Below are 20,436 nucleotides of genomic sequence, written 5' to 3'. Positions count from 1 at the left end.
AAATATTTAAAAAAAAAACTTTTTTTGACTGTGAAACATCAGTCTGCTATTGTAATCTAATTGAAGTTGCCTGCCTGCCAGCGTGTGTGCCAGGCCCACTTGCCAATTTAGTGGCACCACTCATATTTATTGTAACAGTTTTGTAAATATTTTAAAAAAAACTTTTTGACTGTGAAACATCAGTCAGCTAGCGTAATCTAATTGCAGTTGCCTACCTGCCAGCGTGTGTGCCAGGCCCACTTGCCAACTAGTGCCACCAATCATTTGTTATAACAGTAGTGTAAATATTTAAAAAAAAACTTTTTTGACTGTGAAACATCAGTCTGCTATTGTAATCTAATTGAAGTTGCCTGCCTGCCAGCGTGTGTGCCAGGCCCACTTGCCAAGTTAGTGGCACCACTCATATTTGTTGTAACAGTTTTGTAAATATTTTAAAAAAACTTTTTTGACTGTGAAACATCAGTCAGCTAGTGTAATCTAATTGCAGTTGCCTACCTGCCAGTGTGTGTGCCAGGCCCACTTGCAAACTAGTGCCACCAATCATATTTGTTATAACAGTAGTGTAAATATTTTAAAAAAAAACTTTTTTGACTGTGAAACATCAGTCTGCTAGTGCAATCGAATTGCAGTTGCCTGCCTGCCAGCGTGTGTGCCAGGCCCACTTGCCAGCTAGTGCTACCAATCATATTTGTTATAACAGTATTGTAAATATTTAAAAAAAAAACTTTTTTTGACTGTGAAACATCAGTCTGCTATTGTAATCTAATTGAAGTTGCCTGCCTGCCAGCGTGTGTGCCAGGCCCACTTGCCAATTTAGTGGCACCACTCATATTTATTGTAACAGTTTTGTAAATATTTTAAAAAAAAACTTTTTGACTGTGAAACATCAGTCAGCTAGCGTAATCTAATTGCAGTTGCCTACCTGCCAGCGTGTGTGCCAGGCCCACTTGCAAACTAGTGCCACCAATCATATTTGTTATAACAGTAGTGTAAATATTTAAAAAAAAAAACTTTTTTGACTGTGAAACATCAGTCAGCTAGTGTAATCTAATTGCAGTTGCCTGTCTGCCAGCGTGTGTGCCAGGCCCACTTGCCAACTAGTGCCACCAATCATATTTGTTATAACAGTAGTGTAAATATTTAAAAAAAAAACTTTTTTGACTGTGAAACATCAGTCTGCTATTGTAATCTAATTGAAGTTGCCTGCCTGCCAGCGTGTATGCCAGGCCCCCTTGCCAAGTTAGTGGCACCACTCATATTTGTTGTAACAGTTTTGTAAATATTTAAAAAAAAAAACTTTTTTGACTGTGAAACATCAGTCTGCTAGTGCAATCTAATTGCAGTTGCCTGCCAGCGTGTGTGCCAGGCCCACTTGTCAACTAGTGCCACCAATCATATTTGTTGTAACAGTTTTGTAAATATTTTAAAAAAACTTTTTTGACTGTGAAACATCAGTCAGCTAGTGTAATCTAATTGCAGTTGCCTACCTGCCAGTGTGTGTGCCAGGCCCACTTGCAAACTAGTGCCACCAATCATATTTGTTATAACAGTAGTGTAAATATTTTTTTAAAAAAAACTTTTTTGACTGTGAAACATCAGTCAGCTAGTGTAATCTAATTGCAGTTGCCTGTCTGCCAGCGTGTGTGCCAGGCCCACTTGCCAACTAGTGCCACCAATCATATTTGTTATAACAGTAGTGTAAATATTTTAAAAAAAAACTTTTTTGACTGTGAAACATCAGTCTGCTATTGTAATCTAATTGAAGTTGCCTGCCTGCCAGCGTGTATGCCAGGCCCCCTTGCCAAGTTAGTGGCACCACTCATATTTGTTGTAACAGTAGTGTAAATATTTTAAAAAAAAACTTTTTTGACTGTGAAACATCAGTCTGCTAGTGCAATCTAATTGCAGTTGCCTGCCAGCGTGTGTGCCAGGCCCACTTGTCAACTAGTGCCACCAATCATATTTGTTATAACAGTATTGTAAATATTTTAAAATTTTTTTTTGTATATTGCATCTATTGATCTATGTAATTCGTATCTATCAAATGTATATTGCATCTATTGATCTATGTAATTCGTATCTATCAAAAATATATCGCATCTTTTGATCTATGTAATTCATATCTATCAAATGTATATTGCATCTATTGATCTATGTAATTCGTATCTATCATATGTATATTGTATCTATTGATCTATGTAATTCGTATCTATCAAATGTATATTGCATCTATTGATCTATGTAATTCGTATCTATCAAATGTATATTGCATCTATTGATCTATGTAATTCGTATCTATCAAATGTATATTGCATCTTTTGATCTATGTAATTCGTATCTATCAAATGTATATTGCATCTTTTGATCTATGTAATTCGTATCTATCAAATGTATATTGCATCTATTGATCTATGTAATTTGTATCTATCATATGTATATTGCATCTATTGATCTATGTAATCTATGTATCTATCTATCAAATCTATCTATCTCGTGGTTGTGCAAATGGACTGTTTGCGGTTGTTTGCTGTGCTTTACACGGGGAGTTATATTATATAATAATATTATATTGCTGGGGTTTGGAGCCAATAAAGTGTAGATCTAAGTAAACAGTTCATCTAATATAAATTAAGGAAGACTGAATTACATAGCTATATTTTTGTTTAATAATAAATCTAACTATAAAGACATGCTTTTTTTTCTCATTAGGAATCGATTGTGGATGAACAGGAAAATACAAAAGAAGAAAATATTCATCTAAGGCGATTTCTTATAGTCTTAGCAAATGTTATGATTACCATTTGTCTTGGAGGAAGTGGATATTTGATTTATTTTGTTGTAAAACGCTCACAGGAATTCAAGAAATTGGATAAATTAAGCTGGTATCAAAGCAATGAGGTATGGGTCAAACTAATTAAATTGTGCTCAGACTTATATTTTTGGGTTTATGCTGTGCTTTTTTATGTTCATAAACTTTGGGGGAATTCCATTTCACTTAAATGGGCAGTAAAGTAAAAATTAAACTTAATTGGATTGGATAGAGCATGACATTTTAAACAACTTTCCAATTTACTTTTATTTTCAACTTTGCTTTGTTTTCCTGGCATCCTTTGTTACAGATTAATCTTAGGTGAGTTCATAAGTATGCATGTATTGTATCCATCTTTACACAGTGTTTGTAACAATGTTTATAAAATGTTACACATTGTTGCAAACACTGCTGACATAGGGCAAGATAACAAGTGTCACGCTATACAATAGTGTAGGATGCGATAAGCAATATTGCTTTCCAAGATAATATTAGCACACAACGTGATATTACAAGTCCATGGTAAATCTTATTTACCAGAGAAGGGTTAGCGCGGCTGACATAATTATAGTTCAAACTAGACTTTCAATGGATATCGGAATCTGTGACAAATATAACTGATATTACAAGGTGAAAGTTATGGGTTGCACACGAGCAAAAGACAAAACTGCCCTAGAATATTTAGCACGACTTGAGACCTGAAGTAAAGTGCAAGGGTTAAAAAATGTTTTCACAAAACATATTAAAATAAATATTATACTCGTATATAGACTTTGTAATAAAAATATAATTTTAATATTGATAAAAATGTTTAATAATGGTTAAAAAAGAATATGATATATGGCAAAGTGTTTGACTGGAAAGGTTTCCAATGTGTATGCGTGCGTGAGTGCGTGAGTGCGTGTGTATATATACATGTCTTTATATGTCTATATATGTGTATACATGTGCATTTATGAGTTTATAGGTGTAAATATGTATGTGCTCACATATATACATATATACACATATAAACACATATATACATACATATATAGATATTTATATATACTTTTGAAGTCTTCCCAGTCAAATTCTTTCAAGCATGCAATATAATTTTTATTAATTTTTAACATATTTTAATGTCTTTTGAATATAAATACTTTTAAAATTTCTATGTTCTTGACATATTTTTATTTAAAAATATATATATATATTTATCTGTATATACACTATCTATCTATCTATCTATCTATCTATCTATCTATCTATCATCTATCTATCTATGTATAGGTATAGATATATTTAAAACAAATATAATCATATATATATATATATATATATATATATATATAAACATATGTTTAAAAAGAACAAACAACATTTTCTGCTATGTGAAGAACATAGGAATGGAAAGTATTCGTAATGCACCTTTGGCTTTAGCGTGGTTGATCTAGCGCAGTGTCAAGTAAATTTGCGAGCTGTAACTAATAAGGCTTTTTATAGCGTGATCTATAGAAGTTTATAGGGAGGAGTTAGCATGGTCACAATATCTGAAGTCCTGATTATATTGCAGTCTTTAGCTCACGTACAAACTTTTACTTTCAACTTTTAATACGCCTGCAAATCTGGCTGTGCTAAATTTTTACTTTGAACGCATTTAGTGCTTGAACAAAAAAACTGTAAACTGGCCCACAGACTGCTAAAAACATGTGCATGCTCTTCAGACCAGTGTTAATTTCGTCGACTAAAACTACACTAAAATGACTATAAAACTAAAGAAATTCTAATGACTAAAATACGACTAAAACTAAAATGACATTTTAGTCAAAAGACCATGACTAAAACTAAATCAAAATGACATTTTAGTCAAAAGACTATGACTAAAACTAAATCAAAATTTGCTGACAAAAACAATTTATGCAAGGTGTTATAATCAATCCATATTCAATTACTGCTCTTTTGTAAAATTTACGAAACTTCATTTTATTAAATTTTAAGATAAAGACATGTTATATACCACAACAGTTAAATCTGTTAAATCTGTATTGCATGTTCAAACCTTAATACCATAAAAGAAAACAGGTTAATAAACCTTTACTCCAGGAGTTTATAATAAGTTTGGAAGTTCTAGAGCAGTGCTAATATTGTTGCCGAAACGTTTTTGAATCTGTGAACAATCAATTGATTCTTCCTATAGAAATAAGCATAAACCACGAATATGGGTTTAAGTTATGCTGTGCCTGTGCTAGCTGCAGAAACGTATTGTTGTGTTGAGTTACTTGATATTTGTTTTAATTATTAACAGAGAACTGTTAAAGTTTTTATATTGGGTAATATGTTCAATACAGCCAATACAGTTTTTTTTTTATATATTTTAAAGTTGCACTTCTGTTTTTTTATGAAACTTGGTTTTATTTAATTTTAAGTTTAATAAAGATGTTACATATCACAACAGCTAAATCTGTGTCTGTATTGCATGTTTAAACCTTAATACCATAAATATTAACAGTTATGTTTACTCCTGGAGTATATAATCAGTTTGCAAATGATAGAGAAATGCTTAAATAGTGCATTACACTTTAACTAAACCCCTTAGATTTTAGTTGACTAAAATCTACTGGAGATTTAGTCAACTAAAATGTATTGGAGATTTAGTCAACTAAAATGTATTGGAGATTCAGTCGACTAGAACTAGACTAAAACTAAAACAATTCATATGACTAAAATATGACTAAAACTAAAATGGCATTTTAGTCAAAAGACTAAAACTAAGACTAAATTGAAACTTGCCGTCAAAATTAACACTGCTTCAGACCCTATCAGTCTACTTAGATTGACTCTTCAAAAAAGGATACCAAGAGAACAAAGCAAATTTGATCCTAGAAGTAAACTGAATCATGAACATTTAATTTTGACTTTGCTGTCCGTTTCAGAACTGTACACACTGGTTTATGCTGTGTAATAAGCTGTGACTGTTTGAACTCCCAGGTATTACTCGCCAGAAAACCTGATTTCTAAATGACTTTGCATTGCATTAATTTGTCAGATACATAGCATTGAAACAACTTAGCATCCATTAGAATATTTTTTTTCTCCCCAACAGTTTCTGTACACTTTTCATAAAAAATATTTGAAGACCATTATTGTTTTGATAACCCATTTTGGCTAGTTATGGTATGCCTAGGCTTTTTGCACTCTTTCTGTTGGATGCTCACCAGTCCTTCTATTTCCTTTGTATGTGCTCAGTATACATGTTAATGCAAAAGTCCCCTCTAATAAATGCTTTCATAGTAGCCCAGAGGGTTGCATCTGTAGTCTGTCCGGTGTCATCGTTTGAAAAAAGTATTGGATGTCATTAGCTGTCTGTTGGGTTCAGGGGTTCTTGATCAGGAGGTCCGCCAAGCACCACGGGCGCTTGTGGCCCTCCAGAGGGGATGGGTTGAGTGTGGCAGTCACCATGTCGTGGTCCGACTAGGGGCAAATCACAATTCTAGCAATGTGTGCCTTGCCATTGGAGAATATATAGTCTATGTGGGAGTAGGAGTGGTGTGCAGTGGAGTAGAAAGTGTAATCTCTTTCCGTCATGTTTAGGCAGTGCCATACGTCAAAAAGGTTGTATCTCATCAGTAAATTTCGGAATTTCTTTTTTTTCTTTTGGGTCAGGGTAGCCCATACAGTTTTTTTTTTGTTTTTTTTTTTAAACACTGCTCTGATTTTCAGACTCCTAACCAAGCCCCAAAGTTTTAGGAGAATACTAATGTATACCTTCTCCAGCTTGCTCCTGTTTGTGTTATGTCTTTTCATATGCAAAGGAAGGGGAAGGGGGGTGTCTGCTATTCCCCACTTGCAGTGATTGTTCCAGCTACCTTTTTAAAGGATTATTTTCTGTTATAATTTTTAAGCTAAACAATTAACATATTAAAGTTAATAAACATTAATTAAAACCTACTGACCTATATTTTCTCCAAAATGAAGTTTCATAACGTTCTAAAAGTTATATATTTTATTCGCCGATGATGTCACGTTATCCTGCCCACTATTTTCAGCACTGCTTGTTCAAAACACTTAAACCAATAACTTTGTGTTTAAAGCGCCATTTTGAAACCTAGGTATTGTAAACGGATTGGTACAGAGCAAAGGATACCCACGGAGTAGGTTTGGAAAACAATTAAATTTGCAGACAAGATTTCTGATATACGGTAGAGATATGTTAATGAAATGCTATTGATAAAAAGCGTATTTGGGGTAGTTAGTTAGTAACAGGCATAGAAAATATTTACTTACTGTGGCCCTTTAACAGAGCTAAACTGGGACCTTCTAAGTAAGCTTTTAAACGGTTTTATACTGGATTTTTATATCAATATCTGTACATATTATTCTTTATAGTAGTGTCTATAACATGCAGTTAAATGACAATTGGTGTATACTGTCCCTTTAATGATGGTTATTGGATTAATCTCTGTATAAAGTTGCTAACTTGTTCATTATTCCTATAGACTATTCGCCTTGACTTAAACAATCTAGTTTTTTTTTAATAAAACAATTAATAAAGCAAATTTATTGAATTTTCATTTTAGATATAAAAAAATTAAAGATAGATAGGTAGATGTATTGTTCTACAAATAAAAAAGTACTATTAAAGGATGAAGGGAACATTTTGAAACTATTTTTAGCGGCCTAAATATATGTATGACTTGTGTTATTTTTTATAAGCACACATACGCGCAAATTCATCTTTGAGTTTTGAATCATAGGGTGTCATCTAAAATATAAATAATTGCATTTTTAGATTATATTTGACCTATTCCTGTAGTCTTCATCCAGTGATTGTTGCAAATTATTTAAAAATACAATTAGACCGAGGAAAATACAGACAATACTTTCATTTGGCAACCAGCCAGCAAAAAACAAACACGCATGCATGGGTTTTGTCCAATCTAAATGTAGGAAATGTAGATGTCCCAAATTTATCTGACATATGCAATAGCTCTTTCATATGCAAAATGATGTGTTTTGCGTTGATTAGAATACTAAAAACACAAAAAAGCACAAAAATAGCCAAGTTAAGAATACTGTCTTTACATCAATAGAACTTTTTGATTATATAATTTTCAAAGAATTGTATGTTTTCCTTATTAACAGGATAACAGAAGCATATAATGTATACTGTACATAAAACAAAAAATAAGCTTTTACTCTTAAAGGTTACTATAAACGTTTTTGTAATTTGTCTTGTATTTCCAGGTAGAGATTGTAATGTCTTTGCTATCAATGTTTTGCCCTCCGTTGTTTGAAACAATTGCTGCTATGGAAAATTTTCACCCTAGACTAGCATTAAAATGGCAGCTTGGGCGGATATTTGCCCTCTTTCTTGGAAATCTATACACCTTCTTGCTGGCTTTAATAGATGATGTAAATGGAAAGGTAAGATAATTTTATATGAAACATTAAATAAGAAAAGTATTTTATCCACTCACAATTTCTACTTGAAAGTTATGCATAGTAAAAATATAGGACTGTATATGTTGTTTTAAAAAAATACTGATTTTTTTCTTAAGGACCTCCCCTTTCCACGCTGGCATTGTAGTGCAGTGGAAGCTGACCCATACTTTGGTAATTCTAAAAAGCTCTCTGGTCTGGTGATATTCTTTAAAAATGCTCACCAGTCCTTCTATTTCCTTGGTCGAATAATATAAAGCCACTTTTTACCCTGAAAACAGGGTGTCTCACTAATGAGCATATAGTGCATTTTTGTATGGGGTGAACAATCCACTGGACAGGGACAAGTAGAGAACAATAGGGCAAATGGTGGCATTTTCCCGTTCATTCAGGAACATCACTGAGGATTTAAGTGCATCCACTGCTAGCCTTGGCCAGGTAATACCATTTTTCAGTTATCTGATGGACAAAATGGATTCCTTTCTCACTCAGAATGTACACGGTGATATGTTGTTTTTCTAAGTTGTAGCATTCACATGCAAACTGAAGCAGGAGCTGAGAGCATTCAAGCGTGAAATTCTTGACATCAATGACAACACACAACATATGCTTGCTACCCTGTGTGACTCTAGGGTAAAAAGCCGTATGGCTCAATTGCTAAACAAGCTAGAGGAAGTGAAGGACAAGATAATTGAAAGGGTCACTGAATTGCAACGCAAGAGGGGCACATTGAGAGAGGGAGAAAGTCAGGTAGAAGAAATAGCTAGCAGCAGTGTAACCTCCTTAAGTCAATTTTCTTCTTTCTCATCCTCAGCAGTAGCTCACCTGGGACATGGTGCTCTCGGAGCATCACTCTTTTAGACTGCAGTCCTATGGTTAGAATGGAGCACCTTTGCCCCAAGAAGAAGGAAGAGTAGTGCTTTACGAAATGGTTGAAGCCTTACCTGTCTGAGCCTACACTGGGCCAAAATCCTAATTCCTTAATTTATGGGTATGAGAAAAAGAGTATTTGGCCTGCCCCCCAAGTATTGTTGCCCAGGAGCTGGTGTCCTAACCACCCACCCACTAGCATCCAAAGTGAAAGTTTTTTTTTAGTTACGAACAACGTTCTAAACCCTCAAAGGTCCAATCTCTCCCCACACCTTGTGGAGATGATGACTTTTTTAAAATCCATTGTCCTTGAGCTCTTTGGGAGAGAATGAGTGCGGCATTTCTACTTTCAAAAACCTACCAGCTTTTATAATCTGGTGGTGTGGATCATTAGGAAACAGCATACGGCTGTGTCCATGGGACAGGCACACCACAGGATTATTGAATTGATGTAGCTGTATCAGATTAAATGTTCTTTGCACTAGGCCCCATTAACAACATCTACCCTTAGTTTGGATTTTTGGCCTAACCTATTGAGCTCAGCAAGCTGCACTCTTGGTGTTTCTCATACATAGGGTGACCATATTGCCGCTTTAAAAAGGACCCTGACATATGTATTTTTTATATGTGTCCCTTTTTAAAGCGGCAATATGGTCACCCTACCCATACATGATATTGTAATACTCAGGCTACTTTATTCTACCATAACTTAACCCTAGCCAACCAATAACCTTAACCAACCAATAACAACTAACTAAAAATTCAATACCACAACCAATACTGCTATTCTAGTACTACAGTCTACACCATAATTTACTTAAATTTTAACACACAAATTTTAATTTACTTATATAACTAAATCTTCTTTTCATCTCATTTTCTGACCTTTCTTACACCATACCTTAACCTCTTACTTTTTCTACTTGATCATTAATTCACTCATCTTACTTTACAGTAACCCTAACCATTTCTATTACTAATTGTAACCATTCTTACAACTCATTCATCTCATCATTCTCCTCCTATTAACTCTTACTAAAACCTTACCTAACCTACCTCCTAATCACTAGTACTATGAGGCCTATTTAATATTGTGCAAGCGGACATGATCCGATATTGCGGATTATGTCCGCCGCACATCGATGGTGAACTGCTGGTGCAATGCCGCTCCCTGCAGATTCGCAGGGGGTGTCAATCAACCCGATCATATTGGATCGGGTTGATTTTGGGGGATGTCTATCTGCCGCCTCAGAGCAGGCGGACAGGTTATGGAGCAGCGGTCTTTAGAACGCTGCTTCATAACTTGTGTTTCTGGCACCAGCAGGCGGTGTCATAACTCGTATTCAGCATTGCACCAGCAGGGGGTGTCAATCAACCTGATCGTACTCGATCGGGTTGAATTGTGTCGATTCCTAGGGACAGGGTCATGTCCCTGCTGTTTCTGGCGAGTCTGAAAACTCACCAGAAACATGAGCCCACAAGCTCCATACGGAGCTTGATAAATGGGCCTCTATCTGCATCAGTATAATAACACCAAGCACTGTACAAAGACACAGAAGTGACAATGGATTATGAGTAAAACCAGAGGAGGACTGGTTATAGGGTCAGTGGTATTTGCATCAGTATAATAACACTCAGTACTATATAACGACACAGTAGTGACACTGGCTCATGGGTATAGCCAGAGGAGGGCTGGTTATAGGATCAGTGGTATCTGCATCAGTATAATAATACCAAGCACTATAAAATTATGTTTTTAATTTCAAATGTACCTTGGTGTCCTTTACTAAAGTCTGTACTTTGGAAAATGTCCGCCACAGCCTTTGTCTTTGCCTATCCCTGGGAATGGGTAATTAAGGGATTATCTAGCTTTGTTAAACAATGCAGATTTTCAAATGCACTGTCCCTTTAACCACTGAATTTCATACATTTTTCCAGTTGGCTGAAGAAGAGACTGTACAAAACAATACAAAATGGATCCTATTCAACTACTATAATTTGTCTTCAGTTAATGGTAGTACTCCACCACCTATGAGTCCAGCTGATGTCCCCAGAGGCCCATGTTGGGAAACAACTGTAGGCATTGTAAGTAGCTATTGCTGTGTTTTGTGTTCACAATGCTTGAGTCACACAAGTGTTTTCTAATTGACCCGACATTTCAAATACACTTTTTTCAGTCATACTTATTCATATGTACCTTTAACTAGAAATAAGTAAAATGCATTTCATAAATTGATGAAAACATGTTCAAAATATTATTCTAAATGGATTGACACACATCATTTTAAGAGCATTATAAATATAGACCAGTGTTCTTCAGTAGTTGATTCCTAGGGGCCCATTTATCAAGCTCCGAACGGAGCTTGTGGGCCCCTGTTTCTGACGAGTCTTCAGACTCACCAGAAACACAAATTATGAAGCAGCGGTCTAAAGACCGCTGCTCCATAACCCTGTCCGGCTGCTCTGAGCACGATCTGAGTACGATCAGGTTGATTGACACCCCCCTGAGTCAGCAGGGGGCGGCGTTGCACCAGCAGCTCTTGTGAGCTGCTGGTGCAATGTTAAATGCGGAGAGCGTATTGCTCTCCGCATTTAGCGAGGTGTTGCGGACCTGATCCGCACCACCTTTGATAAATAGGGGCCCTATAATCTAATTCATTAATATCACCCTGACAATCAATTCATGTTATTAGTCCTAAAATAATGTATTCATTATAAAGCGAGGTGACAGGTGAGCTAATTTATAAATTGCTTTGGACTCATTAGTACATAGAAACTGTATGTATTTACTGAGGCTTTTTATAATTAAAGGGATAGTAAAGTCCAAATTAAACTTTCATGATTCAGATAGGGCATGTTATTTTCAACAACTTTCTAACTTACTTATTATCTTCAAATGTGCCTTGTTCTCTTGTTATCCTTAGTTGAAAGCTAAACCAAGGTAGGCTAATATGCTAATTTCTTAGCCTCTGAAGTCCGCCTCTTCTCTAAATGCATTTGACAGTATTTCACAGCTACAGGGCATTAGTTCATGTGTTTCATATAGATAATATTGTACTCATGCACGTGAAGTTTTTTAAGAGACAGCACTAATTGCCAGAAATGCAAGTCTGTTAAAAGATCTAAGATTAGGAGGCAGTCAGCAGAAGCTTAGATACAAGGTAATTAAAGAGGTAGAACGTATATTTCTATAACAGTGTTGGTTATGCAAAAGTGTGGAATGGTAAATAAAGAGATGATCTATCTTTTTAAACAATAAACTTTTGATGTTTACTATCCCTTTAATCACAGATGAGCTCTATTTTTCAATATGCTTCATAACAAAACATTTATTTGCATTCAAACAGTAACATAAATGTTTCCCCTGCCCTTTTTTATATTGTAGAATATTAAATTTCTGTTTTTAAGACTGAGGACCTGATATTCAATAGCTTTCTGCTCATGCAAGATTTTCTAATACGTCTTGTCAGTATGGAGAGATCCCTCAAAAAATGTTAGAAACACAAATTTAAAATTAATATTTGTGTATCTCACTATGAGATAGATTACAAGTGGAGCGCTATTTTAACATGCACCTGTAAATGGGCAATTTGCCCTTTTACGAGCGCATATTAAATAACCAGGAATTACAAGGGGCTGGTTAATGTTCCCGCAAGTATTAATTAAAAAAATATGCCCTAATTGACCCTCAAAATAAAGTGTACAGTAGTTAAGTTAAAAAAATAAAGCTGAGCAATTTTATTTTTTAATAAAAACTGCAGAAAGCAGTTATAAGGGGTTAAAATGAGGGGATGTGGGGTCTTAGGAGAAAGTGTCTTTATATTGCGGTCTATGGGGACTGTGTTTTAACTTTAAAAATATATGTATATGCTTATATACATATATATATATATATATATATATATATATATGTGTGTGTGTATTTATGTGTTAATATGTGTATATACACATAAAAACAAATAAATATATATGTATATATTCAGAATTAAATTTATAAATTAAAAGTCACTCACCATATGACCCCCATACTAGGCACTATGTTCCGCTTGAATAAATACATGACACAAAGTATGGGGAAATAAAGGCAGCAGGTTGCTTTATTAAACACAATAAATAATATAACCATAACAAAACCAAATAAGCAGATAAAACATTTACATAAAATCCTCCCAGGGTGCTTGACCGGCCACAACACGTGCCCCTCCTTGTCGTCGAGAAAGGCACGCCCCCATGTACCACATTCTCTACTGTCAATCAAACAGGAGGTACCAACAATCCCAACGCTGATCAAACCACCATAAAACAGGCAAGCACCCCCGGCATACCCATAAGCTGCGACATATAAACCAGGCCACATAAAAATAAAGGGTAGGGAGGGAGCTTCTCCTCACACATTCTGGTCCTGAGAATGCTTCCTTTCCCGCTCTCCTACACAACATATCTTCCTATAGCCCAACCTACTGACCTCAGAGTAATCTCTCCACATGGCCTCCATGGGGGTCACGCAACCCTTTTTTCAATTCTCTCATACAGGGTTTCTCTTAATATGACATATTCTTTTTATTTTTAATGTCTACTCATATTCAATTTTAACGAATGTAATACATATCCAGGTGAAGTTCATTATTTTTAAAATACTAGGACCTTTTATGCTGTGAAATCTAAGTTAACTTCCTAAAATTGTAGTTGTGTTAAATTACCTATTTGTATATATATACACCCATCATAAATTATGCCGTATTTCTAATTGTGAAAAAGTTTGGTGAATCCTTTTGGACTTTGGATATTTTTCCTGATGTAATTTTGAACATTTTTTATTATCTTTCCAGGAATTTGTAAAGCTGACAGTATCAGATATACAAGTGACTTACATAACTATACTTGTGGGAGATTTTGGTCGTGCAGTGATCGTCAGATTTCTGAACTACTGTTGGTGCTGGGATTTAGAATCTGGCTTTGTGAGTTACTAGATGATATACAATGCAAATTATTCAGCATAAGGTTTAGTTAGAGAAAATAATTATGTGAAATTGCTTTTTTATATTTGAAAATTCAAGTAGTGTATATTACACCTTTATTGCTGTCACACTTTAAATATAGATACTTGTGCTTATGAATAGTCAACAGCAGGCTATCTACACATTTTCATTTGCTATGTGCTCCAGTTAGGAGGAACCTGCAACAGCAAGTTAAGAAGCAGCCATCTATCTACTTCTTATGTTTTCCACCACTGATTAGTTTGGGCTGATTGACAAGCCCTGCTCTTGTGCAATTGGTTGGGCAAGAGAGGGGGAGCTACACAAGGGGGCTTAATAATAATAAATATGAGGGATTAGGCCACCTCACAACCCCAGGTAGGTGGATGACCAGGTTCCCTTGCTGTAAACCTTCTTCGCTCGTACCTAAAAGGGATGCTACCATTTGCGTGCAACTTGATATTACAACTCCATGGTAAAGCTCATTAACCCGAGAAGGGTTGGCATGGCCAACTTCACTGGAGTGCAACCTGTACTTTCAATAGATATCACAAAGGTGCTAGCTTGTGCTCATATTACAAGTTGAAATTTGTAAATTGCGCTAGAATATTTAGCGTGACTTGAGACCTGAACTAAAGTGTAAGGGTTAAAAAAAAGATCACAAAACACATCCAAACACATTAAAATAAAGTATTACACACATATATACACTTTTTAATAAAAAAACTATAATATTAATATTGGCAAAAATGTTTTAAAAGGGTTAAAAGGGATATATATGACAAAGCGTTTGACTGGAAAGGGCTCCAGTGTATATATATATATATAATATATATATATATATATATATATATACAGTATATATAGATAGATAGATAGATAGATAGATAGATAGATATGTGTGTGTGTATGTATATGTGCATATATGTGTATACATGTGTATTCATGTGTTTATATGTGTAAATATGTACATGCCAGTGACCAAGAGCTAGAAGAGCGCCCAAAACATGTTTGGCACACGGTCCTAATCTGAACTTGGATCTTCCATTGTTTTTATGGCTTCTATTTTTATTATTTTGATCTACATGATATTTTTTCATCTTATGAATATGTGCTTAATGTATATCTGTATATATTAATCTAGATATATAGGTATAGATTTATATTTTCCAAAAAATAATCATACATTTATATATAAATATCTATTTAAAAATAAAAAGAACATTTTCTTCTATGTAAACAAATGTAAAGTATTTACAAATGTAAAGTATTCCTAACTCACTTTAGGTTTAGTGCAGTTGGTATAAAGCGGTATTGGGTTAGCGCAAGCAATAACTGTTAGTTGTTTTTTCAGCACTCCCACAGGAAGTCTATGGAGAGAAGAAGATAATGCAGTCACAGTATCCGAAGTCCTTAAATTAGCACGCCTTGGTCTTTTGTTTGCCCATTAACTTATTACTTTCAACTTGTAATAACAGTGCTAATGCGGCCTCAATATGTTGTTTTTATATATATATATATATATATATATATATATATATATATATATATATATATATATATATATTTTTTTTTTTTATTGAGGTTGAAAAATAAGTACAACAAGCAATTTATATCACAGAGTTACAAACATATAAGAAGTGAAATCACTGACCTGAACATAATCTCCACATAAAGACTTGTCAGACAAGGAAAACGCATATTGCCTAGGAAAGCTAAATAAAAAGTGAACCTCATATTTTCTATTACGGTGTAACCCCTTAAAACATAGTGAGATATAAGATGAAGAAGTAATTTCCCCCAAAACGTAGGGAGGCCTCTTGCGGACCGCCTGAACTAGATTGATGGAAGAATGGGGGACTTTGGGGAAAAAATAAAATAACAAATCAGGCCACTCTTGGACCTAAAATATGATAGGGAATGATGCAAAACAAATTGTATAAGAGACAATAATGACTTGGTACAAAGAGCAAGTACATAGCAAACTAGATAGTTATTACCATTTAGGGAAATACTAAGGGACAGGGGGATATATAGAGAAATGTTTGTTAAGATTACTCCATGACTTGCTGGGGGGTTATCGCTTCAGTCTGAGTGCTGTTCTTGAGTGGATACAACTGAGTGAGCGCTGATACACCTCCAAATTTATGCGTAAAACTTTACTCCCCTCTAGCGGAACAGCCTGGTGCCTATGTATAGTCCTATAGTGGTATTTCAGAATGCATCATCTTGGTGGGAGTTTTCATGTATCTTAACAAAACATTACCAGTGAACATACATGTGGTATAGGCGTTAAGATTCTAACGAGCTGTCACACAAGTCTATAAGTTAAAGGGACAGTCAAGTCCCAAAAGAACTTTCATGTTTCAAATAGGGCATGTAATTTTAAACAACCTTCCAATTTACCTTTATCACCAATTTTGCTTTGTTCCCTTGGTATTCTTAGTTGAAAGCTAAACCTAGGCAGGCTCATATGATAATTTCTAAGCCCTTGAAGGCCGCCTCTTATCACATGCTTTTTTATTTGCTTTTCACAGCAGGGGAGAGCTTGTTCATGTAAGCCATATAGATAACATTGTGATCACACCCGTAGATTGTGGCAGACACTGCACTAATTGGCTAAGATGAAAGTCAATAGATAATAAATAAAATGTCATGTGATCAGGGGGCTGTCAGAAGATGCTTAGATACAAGGTAATCACAGAGGTAAAACATATATTAATATAACTGTATTAGTTGTGCAAAACTGGGGAATGGGTAATAAAGGGATTATCTATCTTTTTAAACAAAAACAATTCTGGTGTTGACTGTCCCTTTAAAAACAGAGTAAAACTCTAAAACACATAGTAACCATAATATATAGATGTATCCATGTGGATGCAAGAAAAGTTTACACCTTCATGCTAATTGCTAAAAAAAAATATTGATACACAATGTAGGTGAAGCGCTCATGCACATTCTAATAATTGCCATGGCCAATGGTAGGAGAAACTTCAGGTATGTAATTGATGGTATGAATCTCAGCTATATAAAACAATTAATCCTGAAACTGAGAGAGTTTTGATACTCTTTCAAATTTATATGTAAACGTTTACTCCTCTCTAGTGGAGAAGCCTGGTATCTATAAATCGACTTATTTCAGAATGCATCATCTTGGTAAGAATATATCTTTCATGTAATTTAACAAAGCAATACCAATGGACATACATAGGTATGGGTGTTGAAGTTCTATCAAAATGACACATAGATCTGTAATGTATACACAGAGAAAAACTCTAAAACATATAGCAACCACCATACATAGATGTGTTCATGTAGAGGGCATGTAAAAGACTAATATATTCAATCCTCTATTTGACTGAACCTGGAATAGTGAACGTCTGTCCCGTAATTTACACTTACATACTAAGAAATAAAAAAGTTAATATGCAAATTAAGCGCTCATATACCCTCTAATGTTTGTCAGGGCCACTGATGGGAAAAACTTCATGCATGTAGTTGGTGGTATGATTCTTAGCTATATAATACAGTTAAGCCTGAGACCTCAGCCATGCTACCCCAAACCCAGGCCACATATCTGAGATATAAACGGATACTCAATGTTTCAGACTTATAGGTCGTCATAGATAGTTCCAGAGGATATGTGATTGTGTCTCGAAAGGTAAACATAACTCCAAGGTAAAAAGTCTCAGTAGCAGAGATGAATATATAGGAGAACAGTCCCTCAGGTAATCTGGAACGAACTGGGAGATAGTGAAAGACATCACTATTGTAAAATATCCTGAGCGTGTTAACAAGCTTTTGTACATTAAATATAGGAATAGTTCAGCCGATATCCTGCTTTAATGGCTCTGCAAGTATACCAAAGTTCTGCCCTTGCTGTCAAATGGAACCGAGATCTGACGGACACATTTCCAGGGAGTCCGGGCCTTGCTGGTCGCCACAACGATGCTTCTGTCATGTGGAGGGAAGGTAAGGCGTCGTCTCTTGGATTTCTAGGCAAATTAAGTGGGTTACCTCGGTCAGACATCCCGGCCAGTATTTTCACAGGTAGAGGTGTAGCAAGAACGGTTCTCTGTTCCACCGCAACAGCCATTTCTGTGTCCCGGGGATACCGAAGAACGGCCCTCCCCGTGTGGTGATGGGTCCCGTAGACCTCGGCAATTCTCCCGAAGGCACAGGTCTCCACATCTGGGAGTATCACAGAGGCGGAATTCCCCTTGAGGATGAGCGGGTTAGATCCCCCCATGGGTGAGGGACAGGGACCTCCAATACACCCGTGTCCACCTTGTATGGTATAGGATCACCCGGTACTGTCGGACTTGTGTGTTCCAAATGCACTCGCTTATCATTATGGGCAGTTGTCAGGATAGCACATATCCCTTGTTCTAGGCTCTGAAAATGTTCCTAAAGGAGCCGGGTCACTGTCAGCTCCAATCTGCGTAGACCCTCCATTTTGAAATAGGTGATAGCTGGGCTATCAGGCAACAAAGTCCCAAATTACATTTTAGTATATTGGAATAATCCTGTTACAGGATTGCTTAACCCCAGAGTTTGGGAGGGGGGGGGGGGTAATTGTGTGGCAGCCCCAGACCTATGATTCACAACTCTGGATAGTGAGATCCGTTCTTTACTTGAGCTTGGTAGTTGCAAAATGGCTGAAAGGCCTGAGGAAATTTGTGTATCACAGCTGTCTCAGCGAACATAGGCTAGGACGCAGTCGGGACATCCACTCTTAGCATCTGTCGGATCTCAGTGAAACAGATGAGCACTAGAGAATAAAATAGTGTAGATTTTCTGCAGAAAAAACATACAAAATCTATCTGATATCAGGAGCTTCACACAGACGTGTCCTACCGCACTGAGAGCAGGCTCCACCCCCCTCAATATGTTTTTACTTTAAGGGCAGTTAGTGCACAAGCAATAAAATTATTTAGGACGCTACTTGTAGATTGGAGCTTACCTCCTGTTTCTGCAAGTTTGGCTTGATATTTTAAAACTCTTTATTCTGATTGCACCTATGTACCTTAATATCAGTTTCCTATCGCTGGGATGTTTTAATTCTCCTGTCCTCTTATATGTATTGGAGCTAAGTAGATTAAGTGGCTTTCATCAGCCAAAAGAACCAAACTTTATGAAATGTGTCCACTGTCCCCAAAATCATCACTGCTATTTCATGAAGTGAATATGTCATTTTAAATTTGTCCAGAATCTCCTGCCATGTCGGTGTCCCCTCTTTCCATTGTCTGGCAAAACCGATTCTCGTGACTGTGCAAACAATTGTGTGTGTTAATATGTTTGTGGACATTCGGAAGTGGTGTATGTAATAGTCCTTCAGACATGGTTAACGATATTTGATCGTCCAACAACGTGCCAAGGTAAGTAAATAGATCAGTCCAGATCTAGGCTACCTGAGGGCATTCCCAGCACATGTGTGCGTAAGTACCCACCGTTTTACATCCCCTGTAGCAGTTTCTATCTCTTTTCTCCATAAAATGAGAGGTTTTTATTGGAGTTAAATACCACCGAAAGATGATCTTGAAGCTGTTTTCCCTTAAATCTGCACTCTTCAAACCCCTGCATGAAGAGTAAAATAATTCACACCATTCCTTTGCATCCAATAGAGTTTCAGTATCTACTTCCCACTTGAGCATGATGGATGACTTAGTGTCAGTTGCCGTGTTCTGTAATGCCATGTACAGTTGTGAAATGTTTAATTTTGGTCTGTTGTCAGCACTACAGATTTTTTCTAAAGGGGAGCCAAGTTGGTTACACATATTAGGCAAACATGTACCTAAGGCGGACATGAGCTCCAAATATAAATACCACCTAAGAGGGGTTGTGGTTATCATATCTTGTATTTGGTTAAAAGTTAAAGGTTTTTTATGTACTAACAAGTTTCCCACCCGGTAAAGGCCTTGATTTTCCCATTTATCTAATTGTTTCTGATATTCGGCTGGGAGAAGATATCTTATTGGCATCCTAGAGGAAAAGTCTGGTAATAACTTCTTATTTTTAATTAGGGTTTCCCAGTGGCAAATTGAAAAACTAGAAATTTCAGGGTAACTATAGGTTTTATGTTGAGGTAGAGATCTATCCCATATCAAATCTTCTGGTGAGTCATGGCCTCCCAGGTCCGATTCCAATCCAGTCCACAATACATCTTTTCTTGAAGATCCAAGCAACACAGTTTGTGCTAACCTAGAGGCATCATAATAATCTAGCAGATTAGGGACCCCAATATCTCCTAGCTGTCTGTGTTTAGTTAATATTTGAAAAGGAAATCTCGATGGTTTCTTATTATTTATAAAGTGGATAAATTCTGATTGTAATGTTTTCAGGTTGGTTTTTGAGACTGGT

At 35.9% G+C, this 20,436-nt stretch overlaps 1 protein-coding gene across 1 annotated transcript in view; it reads left to right on the top strand.

Moving 5' to 3' along the window:
- LOC128647193 (transmembrane channel-like protein 2-A) overlaps positions 1 to 20,436 on the top strand; it is a 306,013-nt gene that overhangs the window by 99,601 nt on the left and 185,976 nt on the right. The window contains exons 10-13 of the mRNA XM_053699975.1: positions 2,710 to 2,898; positions 8,036 to 8,215; positions 11,039 to 11,185; positions 13,930 to 14,058. Coding sequence (XP_053555950.1) covers positions 2,710 to 2,898; positions 8,036 to 8,215; positions 11,039 to 11,185; positions 13,930 to 14,058 — 645 coding nt within the window. The remainder of the gene's footprint in view (positions 1 to 2,709; positions 2,899 to 8,035; positions 8,216 to 11,038; positions 11,186 to 13,929; positions 14,059 to 20,436) is intronic.

This window comes from Bombina bombina, chromosome 2 (genome assembly GCF_027579735.1).
Source record: "Bombina bombina isolate aBomBom1 chromosome 2, aBomBom1.pri, whole genome shotgun sequence".
Lineage (NCBI taxonomy): Eukaryota > Metazoa > Chordata > Amphibia > Anura > Bombinatoridae > Bombina > Bombina bombina.
This window is presented reverse-complemented; position numbering and strand designations above follow the sequence as displayed.